Source organism: Pollicipes pollicipes, unplaced genomic scaffold (assembly GCF_011947565.3).
Source record: "Pollicipes pollicipes isolate AB1234 unplaced genomic scaffold, Ppol_2.1 Scaffold_7231;HRSCAF=8579_pilon_pilon_pilon, whole genome shotgun sequence".
Taxonomy (NCBI): Eukaryota; Metazoa; Arthropoda; class Thecostraca; order Pollicipedomorpha; family Pollicipedidae; genus Pollicipes; species Pollicipes pollicipes.
In genome coordinates, this window is record NW_023597034.1 from 14,258,981 (window position 1) to 14,279,161 (window position 20,181).

A 20,181-nucleotide genomic window follows, 5' to 3' on the forward strand; every position below is an offset into this window, starting at 1 on the left:
ACATATTACTCGTCAACCCTCATTCCTCACCATCGTTGACCTCAAACGGTTTCGCAAATTAACTAGCACGCCGACAGAGGCGTCGCTGACAAAGCGTGCAATACTGCGCATCATACTCGGCCTCATATTTCTTAAAACGCGCCAGTGTAGGAAGTCTCAGGCTTTGAGCGTGTATTGACGTTATTGCGGTATATCATTTATACATATATATATATATATATATATATATATATATATATATATATATATATGTATATAAAGATGTGTGTGTGTGTGTGTGTGTGTGTGTGTGTGTGTGTGTGTGTGGTGTGTGTGTGTGTGTGTGTGTGTGTGTGTGTGTGTGTGTGTGTGTGTGTGTGTGTGTGTGTGTGTGTGTGTGGTGTGTGTGTGTGTGTGTGGGTGTGTGTGTGTGTGTGTGTGTGTGTGTGTGTGTGTGTGTGTGTGTGTGGTGTGTGTGTGTGTGTGTGTGTGTGTGTGTGTGTGTGTGTGTGTGTGTGTGTGTGTGTGTGTGTGTGTGTGTGTGTGTGTGTGTGTGTGTGTGTGTGTGGTGTGTGTGTGTGTGTGTGTGTGTGTGTGTGTGTGTGTGTGTGTGGTGTGTGTGTGTGTGTGTGTGTGGTGTGTGTGTGTGTGTGTGTGTGTGTGTGTGTGTGTGTGTGTGTGGTGTGTGTGTGTGTGTGTGTGTGTGTGTGTGTGTGTGTGTGTGTGTGTGTGTGTGTGTGGTGTGTGTGTGTGTGTGTGTGTGTGTGTGTGTGTGTGTGTGTGTGTGTGTGTGTGTGTGTGTGTGTGTGTGTGGTGTGTGTGTGTGTGTGTGTGTGTGTGTGTGTGTGTGTGTGTGTGTGTGTGTGTGTGTGGTGTGTGTGTGTGTGTGTGTGTGTGTGTGTGTGTGTGTGTGTGTGTGTGTGTGTGTGTGTGTGTGTGTGTGTGTGTGTGTGTGTGTGTGTGTGTGTGTGTGTGTGTGTGTGTGTGTGTGTGTGTGTGTTGTGTGTGTGTGTGTGTGTGTGTGTGTGTGTGTGTGTGTGTGTGTGTGTGTGTGTGTGTGTGTGTGTGTGTGTGTGTGTGTGTGTGTGTGTGTGTCAAGGACCCCTGCGTCGATTCAGTGCCAGAGTCCTGGTAAGAAGGCCTGTCGCATCAGCAACGGGACCGGCGCGTGATGTATCCCTCTGAGGGCCTTCGTGTCGAACAAGGACCCTGTCCCTGTGTCACCAGAATGGCAGCCACTGCGGACCCCGGACTGGGTCGGAACGCTATACAGCTCCTGACCAAAAAACTTTGTCCGTGCGACTTGGAAGATGACTGTCTGACTGGTTACAGCAGCACGAGCATCAGAGATGTATAGTCAATGCGTCATGAGCTCGTGGTGGTGTGCGTGCTGACGACATGCCGATACCTTCTGCCGTATTGTAACTGATTTCATGCCACTGAAAATACCACTTTCCGACACGCAATCGCTTTCGTACGGCCGTTGACCGCCGTCGAGTGTTAGCACGCGCCCGGGTGACCGGCTGGATACCCTTCACTTGGAGGGGGGGGGGGGGGGGTCAATTTGATCCCCCTGAGATCTCGGGAACTAAGAGAGCTAGAAGCACTGAATTTACAGCGTGTGTTGACCTGTACGTGAAACTCACCTAGGTCAAAGTTTGAGGCTCCTGGATCTTGACCTTCGGGTCAAATAGGGTAAAATAAGGTCAAATTCCAGTATGGTATCCGAAGTGCCCCTGGAACCTAGATGACTGCTTCTAAGCAAAATATAACATGCTCATTTAAGGTGAGTGGCCTTGTTTGATCTTTTGAAAGTCATGGCGACCAAAACCACACAAGACTGCTCCGAGTTTTGCATTTCAATAAGCGACAAAGATCACGCCAGGCAATGTTTCTAAAAAAAAAATGTTGACCTGGCTCATTTTAGATCAGTGACCTATTATGATCTCTAAGAAGTTCATGGAAGATATACGATGCGGTTCCTGCTCGATAAATTCGACCCCCACCCGAGCGCGTGTTAACACGCGCCCGGGTGGCCGGTTGAACATCCTTCGCTCGGTTGGGAGTTCAGTTTCACACGCTGAGATCTCAGATTCTTAGAAAGCTAAATACGCCAATTTCGCTGGGTTTCTTGACCTGTGCATACGTGAAATTTTCTTTTTAATATTTGAGACTGCTAGAACATAACATTCGGGTTAATTAGAGTCAGACAAGGTCAAACTCCAGATTGGTGTCCAAGGTGCCCCCAAACCTTTTCATACAACCATTGTGAACCTAAATTCCGCTTCTGATCAAAAGGTTGCCGATGCTTATTTAAGATCAATGAAATCACGTGACCTTCCCAAGTTCATGACAACCAAAAATAATGCAATCTTTTTGAGGGATTGCGCTTGGCAGCATGTTTTTAAAAACCAAACGGTGACCAGGGGTGGTAAAACATGCCGACGTGGTTAATGAGGTGGGCGACAAATGTATATATATATATATATATATATATATATATATATATATACATACACGCAAAGTTTGGTGCCAAAAATGTTTCTGGACAGCAAATTCTGGCGACGGCCAAGACGAAATCCTGCAGCACAATATGAAGAACACAACATGAGACCTCTATGCATGGATATTATGTCACCATGGTAATACATTTCGTCACACAAAACCATCAAGCGTTTTCGTAAAGTCCCTTTACCGTACGCTATGGCAGCATGGTATCTTTTCTAGGAACATGACGCATTGTATTGATTGGGGACACGTTCATCAGCTTGGTCTGCGGGGTGCAACAAGTTCGACTCCCGCCACTGGCTCCGCCCTTTTACACACTTGTGTTCTAACTGGGTTTGGAGCTCAACAACCCAAACAGAACGCAAACATGTAAAAACCTTCATCACTCAAACATCGAACATTGCGGCAAAGAATATGTGGCGAATGACACGGACGGACTTAAATTAACACCTTAAACTTACAACGAATACTGCACGTAATTCTTGGAATGTCCTGACTGTCGGATCACCCTACCAGACTGGCTGTGGCGCTCGGGGGTCCATTTCCATTCACCCGCATCTCGCCACCAGCTCGATCTGAAGCAGGCGACCGACAATGTCCAGAATCCTTGACCCCGTCTGTGTTGACAGCGCCCCTGCTGTTCCGCTCGTGCACCCCGCTGGCTCGGATGGAACCCTCTCCAGCGCCCAACACCCGGCATCCGGAGCGAGGTGGACTGCGTTTCCTCCAATGCCCGATGGGCCGGGCCCGTTAGCAAGCACATCTACCCGCTCAGACAAGCACATCTACTCGCTCACGTTCAGATTGCCTGGGAGGAGCGGAAGCGACCGCTCGCGGCTCCTCCGGGTCTGCATGGCAGGGTTTTAACCTATTATGATACACAACTGTCTCCGCCGAGCCACCTTCATACCCGACTCAGTATGCCCAGTTTCTCAACTTTGTGACTACTTGTCTCAACTAGGGCCCCATCCAGTGCGTCGCCAGCTTCCGGACCTCCCCACCTTTCAACGCCTGCTTTCGGGGTCAGACTCGGTCTCCGGCAGCATTGACATTTTCAACGATGCGAGCGTCGTAACGCAGCTTGCTCTGCTCGTGTGCGGCGACACTGCTCTCCTACAGGAGCTGATCTGTTTGAGCGAGCGTCTCCTGCATGCCCGACAGATAGCTTAGCACATCTGGCGCCGTCCGTCCGGCCGGGGCCACCGACTCGCTGACCTCGCGGTACAGCAGATCGGAGGGGAGCGTCGGCGGCCTACCGAACACGCTCTCGTACGGCGACAACCCAGTGCCTCACTGACCTTTGCGTTCATGGCCATTACAGGCGCGCCCAGGTAAACTGTTCAGCTCACACATCACGTACAACTCCGGTAAAATTTACAGCGAGGATTTCCTCGCCACGATTATTGGTAATTTCACAACACGAACATGGCGAAGACAAACCCATTTTACCTATTTCATTTCTTTAAGCACTTTCAGGGACAAACATTTGCAAACCAAGTTTGGAATCGTGACATACGATAGAAATGGCAGCGCTCTTTTTGAAAGTGGGCTGACAGTATTTGCCCGGAGTTTGCCGTTTTATTCTTTATTTCAGGCACTTTTAACAAGTGCATATAGGAATCATGGACGAGTGCTTTTGTTGCCATCAGCCGCAGGCCATCCATTGCAGGGGCAAAGGGCAAGTGCCTGAAACGACCCAAACTCATCAATTAATGAGTGATTTAGATCAGAAAGCAGTCGCTTCAAAAAATGATCTATGGAGACAATTTCTTCTCCCCACATAGACAGCTGGCAGCTACTATACTCCAGCCTTTCTAATAATAACTGATAAGCTTGTTAACGTGGTCCTGACAAAATAACATGCAACACTGCACTTCATGCTCATAGAATGTAAACTTTTTGCGTGATTATCTTCATAAATAACACCATCAATAGTTTTGATGTCGTTGTTATTGTGACCGCAGGAAGACATAACGCAAGCCGGCTTCCATGTAAGTACTCCAAGTAAGGTTTTCCCATGCAAGTACTCCGAGAGAATGCACGTATAGTGCACTTCTGCACTGTTATTCGGCATAACCGCTCTCATTATTATCAGCCTCTGTGAACGACTTAACATAAAACCAGTTATTTCTTTACCAAAATCTGTGCACATGCATAATCATCCACATTTAGGCCGTGGGGCAGTGATCTGATGTGCTGAATATCACCATTTTCAGAGGCCATTCTGCGCAACACATTGCGCTCCGTGTCTCCCACAACAAAATGGAACAGGTACCAGGAAAACGGTTTCGGCGGGAGAGACTGCGATGACGGCAGGAAACATCGCGCTGGCAACGGCAGGAACGGCGATGCAAAACACCCGTTGAATCGGTTTATGATTCCGCATGGCTTAATGATTATTGCATCCAGCATGATAACAAAATAAATATGTTTTGTGGAATGGTGCTGTCGTCGAGGCAATTTCGGTAAAAAAATGTGAATACACTTTCACCTGGCTTATTATCAATGACATGAAATAGTATGCCTGGGATTACGGCGGTCCATCAACCAGATGGAATTTGAAAGGAAAGATCGATAAGGCCCAAATGGGGCCCATCTGGGGTGGTTAAAAAGATCCCATCAGGCTAATTATATGGGTCCCATCTGGGCAGGTTTCATGGGTTCTAGCTGGATATGCCCATGTGTGCCACAGCTGAACATTCCCACATGGGTCCCAACTGGATGGCCTATGTGGGCCCCATGTGGATCCAGTTAGGCCCATGTGGGCCCCAGGTGGGCTGTTCATGTGAGACCCAGTTGGCCATGCTTACGTGGGTCCCAACTGGACAGACTATGTGGGCCTCATGTGGGTCCTAGTTTGGCTCCATATTGGCTCTAGATGGGCCGCCCATGTGGAACTTATTTGTTTGCCAATGACATGCCCACATGAGACCGAAGTGGGTTTTAACTGGGCAGGGCTGGGATGGTTGTGTTGCCTAGGAAAATATGGCAGAGACGTATGGCTTCGTCCAACATTACGTTATGCATCATATTGAACCATTCCCTGGAAATGTTCTTCGCTGAATCCATGGCCTGACTTTGACTTGCTCTATGCCAGTGACCTTACAAATTAAATGTATCTAAATGTTGTATTCCAAAAATCCGTTTGTCAGTTGTCTACAGCCGTGCACAATTCGGCGCGGCTATGCCGCGCCGTTAGGAATTCATTCCGGAAAAACCTTCGGGGGGTGGGGGAGTAAATTGACCCTCCGCCAGACCGCGTGTTAACCGCGCGACTCATTGAGACTGCAACGCCGGGCTTCGATATTCTTTCTCGTAGACAGCGAGCGCTCGTACCTAAAACTATTGTAGGCCATTTTCCAGGATGAATTCTAAAGAAATTCCAGATAAACATGAATTGGGCGCTTCAATCAAGTTTTTCACTCTGTTTCTATCTTCGATCTACGCAGGCCTTCAAAGCACAGGCCACTTAATATCTTTATAGACCCCCGAGGAAATCGGGCGCATCGCTCACAGGGTGACAACTTCAGTGACGTCAATGGAAAGTTAAGTGAACGTGGCTTAAAAATCACTGGATACTGTTACCACCAATACATGCCGACCTTGGTGGCCCTCCATTATTCAGCCCCTTATCGCCGGCGAGCGTCTCCGGAGGCGGCTTGGGTCTCGTCGTTGGTGTGGGTTTGCTGTGAACTAAAATGAATCCGCTCACGTAAGTGGCTTTTGGGTTGGGCGGGGGAGGGGGATGGGACAACGGTGGAGGAATGGTCTTGATAAGTGGATGGTGGATTATTTCCCCCATTGATCGACGAGCGGTTGCGTTCACAAAAAGCTGTTAGTGATCGGTCGCTGATCTGATTTATGTAGTGTGATAGGTAGTATACTAGCCAATTTGTCCTGAGGAACGGGTTGCAAGTGTTGGTGTTGGTGGCTTGTTGCAAGTGGTGGTGTTGGTGATTGGTTGCAAATGCAAGTGTTAAGAATATTGGAATTGTGTTACACATGTATGAGGAAAGGCTCATGAACTATGGTGGAAAAGGGGAGGAAGCATGAGGTTTTGTATTGGAATATAATGCTTAAGGGTGCATTCAGATGAGGGAAAATTACCAAGTGAGTAGTTATCTTTCTGATAATCATGCCAGGAGGCTTCCCACATATGTTTGGCAGATCCAGGAATTATCTTCCAGTTTTGTCTCACATTCATTACATATTGGCAGCTATCATTGCTAGGCATGGTAAAAATATTCCCCTTCCCCACACTCTGAAATTAATCCTGGACTTCCATACACAGGGCATGTGTGAAGGGCTAAATGCCAAGGACTTCCATATGTGGGGCATGTGTGGAGGGCTAAATGCCACTTAAGAGAATTTTCCATCATTTTTGAATAATACTTTTGAGAGCTGCTGACTGCACATGCCCTAGGTGTCATGGAAAATCATGTTTGAGTCCTTAAAAATTTTGGGTCAAAATTGTAATGACTTTCTTTCATGAATAGAGGAATGTTCATTATTTGCTTTCTATCTCTACCTTGATTAAGGCTAGATTTGAAGAAAAAAACATTGTATGCTGAACATCTCTCTGATAGCTGTGGCATGGAGGCAACAATGTCAGACTGTGTATGCCATGCCCTTGTAAATCTAAACTCAGAGTTTGACACATGGTCACCACTGATTTCAGTGCACATAGAGTGGATGATTTGGGATTTATAATGATTGAAGTATATGTTAGGCAAAACTACTCTAAAGGCATTTGACATGCAGCCATAATTTGAAAATTCAGCACAATTGACATGGCATTAGTTCTGTTCATGTAAAAGTGAGGTTCAGCACACCATTTCATGTGTGTCTTGGGTGTACTGGATGCATTTTCCCCAGAATGGAATTATATTCAGTATGCAGAAATCCACTGCACTGTCTATACTCTTGACACAGTGCCTCAGTGGCATGGGTGGTGTTTCACATAACATAAGGTATAACCAAGGGTTGTGGGAGGGTGAAAAACCATATAACCATGTAGTGGGATTTATGAATGTTCCCTATGTAGTTCTGTGTTCAAGCAGTTAGGTAGCCAAGGAATGCTGACAGGACTGTGATTTTCCAGGACCTATGGGATAAGTTTTAAAATAGAAGACATAAGAGCTTGTTTTTGGTGACAGAAGAGGCTAGAGTTTAGGTGCATTACAGGGACATTGTTTGCTGAAAAATGGTAGCTTACAGATGGTAGCTTATGGAAGTATGCAGGAATTTGAATTGTAAGGATATGATGTTTTTTATTTGACAGAGGAGGTAGGAGATATGGTGGTGTGGTAATGTTATTTGTGAATTGCTCATCCAACACTTCATGAGTTCCCAGCCTGACCCCTGCAGATGTATGGATAAAGATGATATTTCCAGAATTGATATGGACTGGTGTTAGTTTTCGTGGAAATATTAAGAATAGGTGCATTGAGCATAGGTGTCTTTTACCAAGAAGGGACTATGCCTGGAGAGAGTTAGACAGAAAAGGCCTGCTACACTTTTTTATTACATTTAAAAGAACTTGTCCAAAAAATGTTCCAAAAACAATTGTTTGGAACATTGTTACAAGCAGTGTTCCAAATAATTATGCATGTCCTCAACCAGGCATGTGCTACCCATGCTATGAAAGTAATTGGATTCTGTTTCATTCCACCATGCTGAATGTTCCAGAGACTCTTACATTTCTGGGCAGGAGGCTCGATGGGTACAATGCTAGAGGTGCACTGCCTTTCCTGATCAGGAGCTGAAGATCCCCTTCTTCCCCTTCCCCTTCAAGGCCAGCATGCCTGCCATCTGGCCACACAGCAGCTGGGGCTCTCCTATCAGGGGGAGGGGCTTCAGTGGGATGCATCATACATTGGTCCCTCCCTGCCACTGGCAGCCCGCAGGCCAGGGCAGCCTGAAGACCATAGGATGGTCCCTGCCCTGAATCAACTCAGGGGGCCTTGCTAAAGCAACAGGAGCCTTACCAGTGAAGGGGTCCAATAATTATCACAGGACCCCAGTTTGGCTAATTGGACCCCTGGCTGGAACCAGGAGGGCCCATGTTTGCTACTGAGTCTCCGGACAAACACTGGGCCCTTCCACTGTCCCCCCTTGAACATTTCTATTGTCATTAAGCATGCCTCCTTTTGTCAGATGGTCCTCCCAACATCAGAGGCCCTGTTGTGTTGGGGTTTGGCTCCTTTCCCTGTTCAGCAAATGTGTCCCTGGCCAACTGGTGGTCCTTGGCTGACACAGACTGCCCCTCATTGTTTCATGGCCCTGAAGGCCCATCAATCTTTGTGTAGAACCCTAATGCAAATACAGCTCTGCCTCTGCTGACAGTCCAGAGCAGAATAAACCATTGTGAAATGAATTGCATTGGTTGTGACATGTCAGGAAAAGATCTGCACTCATTTGATCTTTAACTCTTTATTTAGTTGTGCATAATGTGAGCCAATGGATGTAACCAGGCGCATGCGTGCCCTGGTCTTTCTTCAAAACCCAGAGGTCAATGTGGACAGACTAGATGCCCAGAAGTGTCCATGTCACTACTTAGTGGATACTAACAAAGCAAATGAAAAGATGTACATGCAGTTTTAAATCAATCTCAGTTCACAGCTATGAAACATGTGCCTACCCAACAGCTAATAATAACTCTGGGTCACCTTTAGCAACAGCCCTGCAGTTCACAGCTATGAAACATGTGGCTACCCAACAGCTAATAATAACTCTGGGTCACCTTTAGCAACAGCCCTGCCAAGTAACAGGACTTCAAGCTTTGTAATGAAGAGAAAGTTATGGCTAACAGTAACAGTATAATACTTGAAATTGTGGTGCCATTGTATCTAAAAACTGTTCCTTGTGATAAGCTGCCTTTGACCTCTGTGGCTGAAAAGATGAGCTTCCTTTGCCTCCCCCATACCCCAAATACCTAATCATGTATGTGAATATTACTTTCTTCAAGTAAGGATATTTGGTAGCTGGTGGCTATAGTTTTGAGGAGAAGAAATAGACTGCTATGGGTGTCCACCTGTTGCACTGGTATCTTGTATCAAGTTACAGAAGGTTCCTTTTGAAGTAATTATGCATATTTGCATCACAAGCTCATCATTCTTGGAACTTGACAACCCCCATATCACTTTAATGGGATTACTGGCCCAGGATGGTGTGAGTATGTATTAGGAAATGGTATGGAATATGGTGTTTGGCTATTGGTCACTGGCAGCTGCTAGATTTTTTCATGGTGGCAAAAGTTGTGCAATATTCAGTGCATGACTCATTGATTAAGCATATGATTAAGCATATGTACATGCATGTGATTTTATGCATGCAAGAGTTTTTCAGGCATATGAAGATCTTTTATGGTACAGGACCATGTTGTTTTATGCATACAATTGTTTTTCCAGAAATGTAAAGAATATACGCAAGCTTAACGAGCGTGAAATCGAGCTGGGTATCGATGAGAAGTCTTCGTGGCACAAGCAGTACAAGGACAGTGCCTGGATCTTCATTGGCGGCCTGCCTTTTGATCTGACGGAAGGAGACGTCATTTGTGTCTTCTCACAGTAAGTCCCTCTGTTCTGTGTTCGCTTATCATTTGTCTTGGGTGGTCAGTATAGGGGTATAGGATCATGTTTGATTGGATGTGCTCCTTTCCCCCTCCCCCTCCACTCCTCTCCACCTTGCAGCTTAGCCCTCCTAAGTTGACTGAAGGTCGTTCCAATCACTGTTACCATGGTAACGAAAAATTGAAGCAATGCAGTAAGCCTGCTTTCGAGATAGGAAGATGTGGCACAGGAAGGAAGCTGGGATAATATAGCGTACTGCTGGGAGATACAGCACGATAACTTCGGAACAACATCTAGTATAGCCTCTGCAGCCCAGTGCGTCGTTAAGCCACCATGACGACGGCAACGACGGCGTATCATCTAAATGGGTGTATTTTGGTAGATGAAAGCTGCCATATGCTGCCAAATTAAGCCTTGTAAAACGACTCGACCAACATTCGCCTTTTTACGTCACACCACTATAGCTATAAATTCCATAAAACGACAGTGCGAAGATTTGTGTCTTTATTCAGTCGCGTTAGTGTGTGGCACGGAGCAGGAGAGCTTTGCTTCATCTTTTGATGGTGACGCCCTTTATCAATAGGATATGTTAGCTGCAATATACCATTTGCATTAGGTAAGTTGAAAAATGCGTATTTCTTGTCGTAGAACTAGGCCTGGGTACATAATCAGCGGATACGACCATCGATTTAAATGATGTAAACGGATTTTTCAACGTAAAACAGAAGGCTGGTGTTGGCGTTTCACCTGCAACAGAAATCCCTCGGCGCAGTACTTTAGAGTTTTATTGCAAGTTGTGTAGTAACGCTCGTGGCGTGTTTCGAATGGCGTCATAACGTTTGTCTGGCATCAATTATTAGGGCGAGGTTGGCATAGAATAGCGGCAGAAACGAAACAACAAACACAAATGAACACGGCAAGAGACCATCCAGAAAGGCGGTTGCATCAGGTGGGGGGGGGCACAGATCTTTATGTTTAACCTCATTTGCTTCATATTCGACATTCCTCTGGGGACATTCATTAGAAGTGCAGGGTAAATCCGTGAGTTCGAATTAATGGAACAAAAGCTTGACTGGCTATCAGAATTGTTACTGATTTGGGTACCGTTGTCTGACAATACAAGCATCATTTCAACAAGCTCAAAAACGTGGAGCGGAGCCCAGCATTTCCATAATGCAGGGGCATTGGGAATGGTTTCATGGCTGTTTTGTAAAGACCAGATCCAACGGCGTCTACAGATTAAAAGCAACGGCTGAAAGCTTTAGAATGAAACATTGTGCTTTGCATTGTAAACAAATGCTCGGGTACGCGTTGACAGTATAACTGCATTTTAATTGTCAAGTGATGGGTGAAGGAGCACCGGGGGACGCCAAGCCCTTCAAAGGCACGCAGGTCGCCAAACACGTGCTGACATCGAACTTTCATTGGCCGTCCGTCAACCGTGCCAAACACTTGGAAATTGCCTAACACGCGATGACTTTGCATGCTGATAGACGTCCCGGCTACCTCTGCATGAAGTGCACTGCGGGCCCGTCGTACAAAGGTTAATGGAGCTTTCCAGCTTTATTCGAAAAGGAAAAAGTCGAACGTTTCGATGATTCCAATGAGTCCTAAGTCAGCACTGTATAACAATTGGCCAAGAAACATTACATGACTCTTGGCCAGAGAGAGTCGTTAACTTGGTTTGATCGCGCTGGAACTTCCAGAATCCTAACTTGCAGTAGCCTCACATGCAAGCTTTCGTCGAACCATGAAGAGTTGCCCTGCTGAACATACCCCTCAGCGGTCGAGTTGTGTAAACTTTCAGTGCTCCACAATGCACGCAGCTGTCATAGCCGGTCTGGCTGCACTCCCACGCCCCGATCGCATAGGGACACACCGAAACAGCCGGGAGCGATTCTCGAACCGGCCGCCTAGCTATTCTAAATCCCGAGCTGTGACGCTCACATCCCGAGTTATTGGGCTCACGTTCCAAGTTGTTGGGCTGTCGTTCCAAGTTATTGGGCTCTCATCCCGAGTTATTGGGCTCACGTCCCGAGTTATTGGGCTCTCATCCCGAGTTATTGGGCTCTCGTCCCGAGTTGTTGGGCTCTCGTCCCGAGTTGTTGGCTCTCGTCCCGAGTTATTGGGCTCACGTCCCGAGTTATTGGGCTCTCGTCCCGAGTTGTTGGGCTCTCGTCCCGAGTTGTTGGCTCTCGTCCCGAGTTGTTGGCTCTCGTGTGTAGCTACAACACCCGGTCCCACTTAGCCTGTACTTTAAGAATGTCTGCTGATGATATCAGTCAGTATCAGATGATGTCAGTGGCAGTCAGTGCTATGTCTTATAGGCAGCCTGTGTGCTAATTAATTTAAACGAGTATCAAAGTTTCCAAACTTGTATACCGTCTCAACATATTGTCCCATTGCCACAGGTACGGAGAAATAGTCAACATCAACTTGATGCGAGATGTCAAGACGGGCAAGTCAAAAGGCTTTTGCTTCCTGTGCTATGAAGATCAGCGCAGTACGAATCTAGCGGTGGACAATTTCAACGGCATCAAGGTAAGATGCTTTGATATATCACTTGCGCCTTGCAGCCATTAGTTCCAACTGACAGTGTCAGTTTTACTAGCACCAGACCCAAGTATTGCTATTTGATCTTGCTTTCTGTGATGTCGGTAATGGCAATTTTCGCCCGGGAAAGTATGCTCACAACCGCAGTGTAATGGACAACCATTTTACCATGAACGGGACTGTGTCGTATGTGTATGAGGTGTTTCATTAATGCAACTATTTTCAAGACCGTTCCATGCAGTTCACAGACATGCCCTTTTTTAAGACTCCAAATCGTCTTGCTTCTGAGATCGACGTACGCGAATCCGTGCAGGCTATTTCGCGTCGCCTATGTGAAAGTCACCCGGACATAATGTGATCACAGCAACGTCACGTGAATACCCATCCCTCCATCGCCGTATTGTGCTCATGGTTAAGACAAACATGACCACTGAAACGTAGTGTTTTGAGTACGTCAGTACCAAGTGTCCCAACGATAGAAGGCAGAGTTGGCTAACAGCCAGTTAAAGCTGCTAGTGGCCTGTATTGATCATAAACCGCGTTTTCTGGTAGATAGCACACATTTGGGTAGTTCTGGGTACGGCGGACATGGCTGGGAATGGAAAAGATAACTACGAGGCTGGAAATCGAAGAACATAATGGAGAGAATAACACCGTAACAGAGTGTGCAAATGCGAGTAAAACACATGCATCGTCACGGAAAAAATACACGAGAACACTACCGGAAAGGGTCAAAACACATGTTCGTAACGTAACTAACACAAATTTACACGCCTAAACCACTAACGCGATTTTGCGGCGCAACGAAGTACCATGCGCGGTGCCGCTACACCGTCCACACCTACCACACGTGGGATAGTTCACGCTCTCCGATACAGAGGCTGTCATCCATTATCCTGGCTTTTCTCCGAGGAATAAAGTTCTTACTCCTGTCTCATCTACGTGCGTGATGTTCCTCGCAGAAGCACTTAACAACTTACGTAATTTTGAACCTAAGTAACGCTTCTCTATGATGAAAACATGTTTCCATGGTTTGAAGTCATTCGGCTTACCAGGAAGGCCCCTGCTTATTATGCCGTCTTAGCCTGCGTGAATGTTTCCATGTAAATGGGCTATTCTACCACAAACGACGGTTCATCGTAAAAAATCGTCCTGAAATGCAGCTTTTCAACCGCAACAATGATGCATACGGATCCATACCAATCTCAAGCACCCATGAACTTCCATGACTTGATGCTTCGAAAGCTTTGTTGGATATCTGCTATTGACATGAACTAGGCACCTACATTTTATGCCTATGTTTCAAATCGCCAACCAAGTACGCCTTGATTGTCCCGCTGCGGCGAGCAGAATGGTATGTGCTCATCACTGTCAGGTGTGCGCGCGTTTGGGCAATGCCGGCAACGAGCAAGGTCGAGGCCGGCCTTCCGTTTGTGTTTACGCCCATCCCGAAGGCGTGCAAATGTCGCCTGCACTCCTGTGTTGCATTCCGGAACTTCCTCCTTTAATCGTTTGGAACCCATTCTCTTCCACCGTGTTCCTCGCTGTAGTGAATGGAAAGGCAAAATGCTTTAAGCCCTGCCAATTTTGATAAGATACTTTTGCGTGTTATATTATTGCCAATGCTAATGAACGTCGCTTTCATTGGAGTCCAGCGATGCATTTTGGTTGTTTAAGTGCCTTGCCTGAAGTTTCTGTTTAATTGGAGGGACGATCTCCTGCTGTTGAGAATAGTGGGGGCGCGTTAACCCTCGTCCCCTCTGGTAACGCCCATGTCCATCTGAATATTAATCTGTCACTGTTGGTAAAATCAAGGGTAATGAGATCGATTCTTTATATGTGCTACCTGCATGCTACAACAGCAGCAATATTTACTTATGGATGCAACAACAAAAGAGCAAGTCCTGAGTCCCAGTGAGCACCTATCATGTGTATGTGGCCGTTAGTGCGTGCCTACCTGGCGTGCCCTTGCCTACGGTACTTCCCTATTGCCTAGGCAAAAATTTAAAAGTTGTCAGCAGATAACCATTAATCAATAGACGCCCTCGAAGGTAATTGTGATATGCAACACCCTGACATATCCTGAACTGGACTGACGGGCTAAAACCTGAAACCTAAAACGGACTGCCGCATCGCATTACCGCGACACAAATAACGACGTATGAGCAGCCTTTCGCCTGCCATAGAAGTGTAATAAGCAGACATATTATGTGCCCATGTTCTGCTTGCCGCTTTTGGTCATCGTCCGTGGAAGAATCTGTCGCCAGTTGCACGTGGGATGGTCCTCGTTACTGCTCGTTTCATTTGCCTGGAGCTTTTTCAACACCGACATGAGGCGTATTTGCGGATAAATAGTTTTAATACATGGATTGTGCGTAACAGCCACATGGTTATATCTGGAACACGTTTCTCATGTTTCAACAGCGCACACGGTTGCCAACAGTAAAGCCGGCAGTTCTGAAATCATCAGATAGAAGCAGTTGCGTTTATGTGCTCTTGTGGCATTTGTTCACGTGTACCTGTGATCTTATTCTGCCCTGGTGTTCCGGCTAAAAGTGCGCTGAAACTTAAACCTACGATGAGTATGGTGATCGCATAAATTAGTCATGACTGTCATAATTGTCCCTCGCGACGGGTTTTCTATAATCATGTGATGTTAAGAAACTGTTGGTATATATTTTCTGGTGGTGTAGGCAATGGAAGAAGGATTGAGACATTTTTGAAGGATCTCCTTTTCAAAAGTAGGCAAGCCATCGACAGTCTCGTTTCGCCAGAATGACTACTAGGGACAGACTGTTCGCCGCCAAAGTTCGTCAGCGCTGGGTTCATTAATAACCGGGGATGGGTGTGCCACGTGATGAGGTTTTCCGGTTCAAGTTGTGTTTAACTTCATTTTTCTAGAGTCTTGAGCGTCTGTTCCACGTTAAGTAATAGTTTGTGCCAGATAATAAGCATGCCCAATGTTTTGAAGCCAAACAGTTGCACAAATATATTGGAAATATATCAACTTATCATTAGCTCTGAAACAGGATGTTTTTTTGTCTTGGACGGGGTTCTCCGGGGTTTCTGCCAAGCAAACTGCAGCTTGAGTCGTATTTATGGCAGCGCAACACTGCTGTGGGTGTGACATCGCCGGTTGGCTCCGAGTAATGCTGCACTGAATCCCACAGAGGCCCGCCCCGAATGGTGGGCCGGTGCTCTCAGGAGGCGGTGTTGAAGGCTCGCAGAAGGGCAGCCAGCCGGCGCGCGCGCCCTCTGCCCCCTGCGCCAGAGCGGCGCGCACTCCGGCGCCACGCGCCGTGCGCTCTGTGCAGCGAAGAGCCGGGCACATGTGGCGGAGTTGGGCGCCACGCACCGGCGTCGCAGCGCCACGGCCGTCTGATCGGCTGGCAGCGCGTGCGAATAACTGCAGGCCGGTGCCGTGGGCGAGGCCCTACGAAGGCAGCGGCCGGCCGGCCTTGGTCCCCGGCTAAAGCCGACGAGATGGCCTGCGGAGCGGACAAGAACGGGGCGTCGCCGGCTGACCAGGGCGATGGCGTCGGCCCCAGCGGCACGCCCGCGGAGCGACCAGCAGCTCCCCCACTCTGCGGGGCGTCGGCCGATAGCACGCCGAGCTATCCGCGCCCGTCGGCCAAGCCGGCCAGGGCAGCGGCGGCGCCGACGCGCCTGGGGTTAGCGCCGCCGTCCGCGAGGTGGCGGCCCGCCGCAGTCCCGGCCAGCGGCAGCTCAGGCCCTGGATGGGCCGCAACGAAGTGGAGCGCAGCACACTCGCAGTCGGACCCTCGGAACCGCCTGGTCCGACGACAGGAGGGGTGACTGCGCAGTATTAGGAGAAGCGCCTCGCCGTCGGCGTCAGCTGGTGAACTATTCAACGAGGCTGGAGGGGCAGCTACCGACCGCCGCCGCTGCGGCGCGGCGTCAGACATCGGCTGAACGCCAACACCCTCACGTCCGGCCGCCATGGGAAGCAAAGCTCTTCGAAATTATTCGTGCTCCGAAATTTCGCCTTAGCTCCCGCCCAAAATCAGTATGACATGTATCATATCGTGCCACTCATTTAGGACTATGGCAAAACGGAATTGCTCAGCAATAGTGGTGATCCGATCCCTTTTTTAAGAAGTATCCCTTTTCTTTTGCATCCATGTTGAAGGGCACTGTACATGTTTGCATGAACAACGGCGTTCTTTTTGTTCCCTAGGCATGATTCGAGTGTGAATGGAATTGGCCTGTTCCAGGGAGCAGGTACGGCTCAAATCCCACCCCTCAATATCAATCCAGGACCTTCCACATGACAAAACACATACTAGCAGCCACTGGACCTTTCCACCTTGCCCCGCCAACGTAACATTAGACCGTTTCGTAAGGCACGAAGGCCATGACTTGCCACGTCTTGTTCAGTCACGTTTGATGCTGCGGAAGCTGTCGACACGGGTCTCCAGTGTCATCGCGTAGGGATGTTGAACGCATCAGACGGCTCTACCCACGCTGGATTCGTCGTCGCAACATCTCGCCGTCGTCACCTGCTGTGTTACCCTTGCCAACTCGGTTGTTATCGGCGCTGTCGAGCCATGTGCTCCAGCTGCGGCTGCAGCCGCGTGCTGCTCTGCCGACGGGGCTCGTCACCAGCTCGACTCGCCCTCGCCAGCTCGACTCGCCAGCTCGACTCGCCGTCACCAGCTCGACTCGCCCTCGCCAGCTCGACTCGCCCTCGCCAGCTCGACTTGTTGTCGCCAGCTCGACTCGCCCTCGCCAGCTCGACTCGCCCTCGCCAGCTCGACTCGTCGCCAGCTCGACTCGCCGTCACCAGCTCGACTCGTCGCCAGCTTGACTCGCCTTCGCCAGCTCGACTCGTCGCCAGCTCGACTCGCCCTCGCCAGCTCGACTCGTCGCCAGCTCGACTCGCCGTCACCAGCTTGACTCGCCCTCGCCAGCTCGACTCGCCTCGGCGCTGTTGAGCTCAAGGCTCCAGCTGCGCAGCTGTGCCTCCGCGCTGGCCTAAGTTGCCGATGGCTGGCGCTGTCGAGACAGCGTCATCCGCCGTCTGTCGCTGGATGGACCGGCGTCTGCGCTGTTGAGCTCGAGGCTCCAGCTGCCCACCGCGCGTACCGGTACCGGCCCCGAGTCTCCGATGGTTGTCCTCCTCACTGTTGAGACAGTGCCACCAGCGGCGGCGTCCTCACCAGCCTGGTGCCTCTGGTCTGCCCAGCTCTGCCTCAGCTGCGCTTCGGCGCGCGCCTGTGACGGCGCGGGGATCCCACGGCTCCCTCGGTACTGGCGTCACCAGCCCCAGCGCGGCGCGTCATCGCATCGACCTACGGCCCGGGTTGCCTTGGTGCTTCAGGCTCAGGCCTTACGCCGTGCAGGCCTTGGCACCTCGCTAGCTGGCGTCGACGTGGCGCCCGCGGCCACCTCGCACCATCCGCAACAAAGAACGTTCCAGCCTAGCCCGCAGACAACCCACCGCTGTGCGGTCCAGACCGACGTCGGGCCTCGCCGGCCTCGCTGGTTGTCACCCCGCGGAGTGACGTCATGCCGACCGGTCGGCCGGTCCAGGCGCTGGCGCTCGCTCGACGGGCCGGACTGGCCAAATCGGGAGCTGCCGTTGAGGCGCGCTGTTCGGCCGCCGCCGGCGCCGCTGACACGCGCCGGAGCGGCGCGCGCTGCCCCTGGTCGTGACCAGCCGGGTGCCGTCGAGGCGTCGCCGCCGCGGAGCGGGCAACGTGCCTTCGTCGCTGCGCGGTGCCGTCGCTGTCGGGCCGTGTGTCCCGCCGTCCTGCCGCGAGCCCTCGGTCAGCATACGAGGGGCGCGGCGGGCCGGCGATCGGTCGGACGTCATGCCGGTCGCCGGCGGGCCGCTGGTAGGTGAGACGGTGAGTAGGGGAGGGTCGACTGGCTGGTAAGTAGGACGGGGGATCTCCGTCGGCGTGTGCTGCTGTGTTGTCCGCCGGCGCGCGGCCTCGCCCGCTCTGCCGTCGCCTCTCGCCTGACTGAGACGGCATGCCGGGTGCGCCGGCCGGCCTGTGTGTGCTGAGTCGCACGGCGAGGGCGCGGCCGGGCCCGGCGCGTCGCCCCTGCCACGCTCACCCGCCACTGCCGCCTCCCGCAGCTGCTCAAGCGCACCATCCGTGTCGACCACGTGCGCGACTACAAGCCGCCCAAGGACAGCGACGACCTGGACCAGATCACGCGCCGACTGCACGAGGAGGGCGTGGCACCGCGTACGCCCAGCCCGCCGCCAGCCGAGCCGGAGCCCGAGCCCGAGCCGGAGCCGGAGCCAGCGTCCCCCAGCCCGCTGAAAGGTGAGGCCTCGCGACAGCGGAGACAAAGGGCATTGCTGCGTGGGCCTGAGCGCGATTGTAGGTGCGATGAATTAACTGCACAAATACGAGAATCCCCGAACCCGTCTAAAGGACACCAGTTCTATCGGAATGCCTGCTGAAGGTGAACCGGTCACCGCACAAGGTTGTGCCCAAGTGAGAATGATTGACAATGTCAGGTCAGCTCGCCAGGCAGTTCTTTCTCCTCCTGTACTTTACACCGAGATGGATTTTTACGACGAATAACAGGCAATGGCAACGCTTCGGCAAATGTATTTCCGGCAAATGTATTTCCTTTCAGGCCTACTGAAAACCAGAATCGAGTTTCTTTTGCCCATGTTGCATTAGTTGTTTAATTGAGCGCTGAAGTGGTGATGATATCGTGGCAAACTATAAGCAGTTCGTTTAACAGTAGGAACAAATTGCCTGTCAGGTCGGGATCCTGAACACGCCATTTAGGATATGGAGTTTTCCATGCGCAACCGCTTTGTGAGATTGTGGGTGGCGGTATCATGTAAATTGTGTCTTCTGGTGTGACCTCGACCTTATCGATCTGATTATGTCAGTAGTGGGCTTTATATTTTGACCCGTGCAATGCATTTCAGCGAAAAAAGAAAAGAAGAAGAAGAAGAAGTTAAAGAAGGATAAAGATTCAGAGGAATCTACGGACGAAGAACGTTCGCCCAAAAAGAAAAAGTCAAAGAAGAAAAAGAAGAAGAAGGAGGTATCGTCCGAATCTGAGGAGTCCTTGGACTCCGACTCGGAAGAAGAAAGGAAGCGGAAAAAGAAAAAGAAGCAGAAAAAGAAGAAGCGGCGCCGCCACTCGTCGACCAGTGAGTCGGAGAGCAGTGGCGATGACCAGTCGGAGCCGGCCAGCGACAACAGCAACGGCGCCGGCCACAGGCGACACAGAAAGAAGTCGAAGCGGCGCCACCACGAAAGTTCGTCGGCCGAGGACGAGTCCGCGTCAGAGGCCAGCGCGGCACAATCGCCGCCGGCGGCGCACGTCGAGCGGCGTGACTCGTCTGGCGGCGGGCGCCGCGGCCGCGAGCCGCCGGCGCGCGCCGGCGCCGCGGCGCCGCACACCAACGGCCGGCCTGCGCCGCCCGGCGCCGCACCTGTCCGCCGCAACCGCGGCGGCCGCGGCCGCCAGAACCGGCAGCTGAGTCGGCGCCGACGCCAGCGCGAGATGATGCGCGAGCGAGAGCTGCGCGAGGCGCAGCTGCCGCCGCCGCGGATGCACGTGGAGCTGG

At 50.4% G+C, this 20,181-nt stretch overlaps 2 protein-coding genes across 2 annotated transcripts in view; one reads left to right on the forward strand and one right to left on the reverse strand.

Moving 5' to 3' along the window:
• LOC119109744 (radial spoke head 10 homolog B-like) overlaps positions 1-3,803 on the reverse strand; it is a 9,676-nt gene extending 5,873 nt beyond the window's left edge. The window contains exon 1 of the mRNA XM_037233494.1: positions 3,786-3,803. Within this exon, the coding sequence (XP_037089389.1) occupies positions 3,786-3,803 (18 nt within the window). The remainder of the gene's footprint in view (positions 1-3,785) is intronic.
• A 2,311-nt stretch (positions 3,804-6,114) lies between these two features.
• LOC119109745 (RNA-binding motif protein, X-linked 2) lies at positions 6,115-20,094 on the forward strand. Its single transcript, XM_037233495.1, has 6 exons — positions 6,115-6,199; positions 9,897-10,055; positions 12,470-12,599; positions 18,718-18,910; positions 19,534-19,963; positions 20,082-20,094. The coding sequence occupies exons 1-6, from the start codon at positions 6,186-6,188 to the stop codon at positions 20,092-20,094; spliced, it is 939 nt and encodes a 312-aa protein (XP_037089390.1). The 5' UTR covers positions 6,115-6,185.
• The last annotated feature ends 87 nt before the right edge of the window (positions 20,095-20,181 follow it).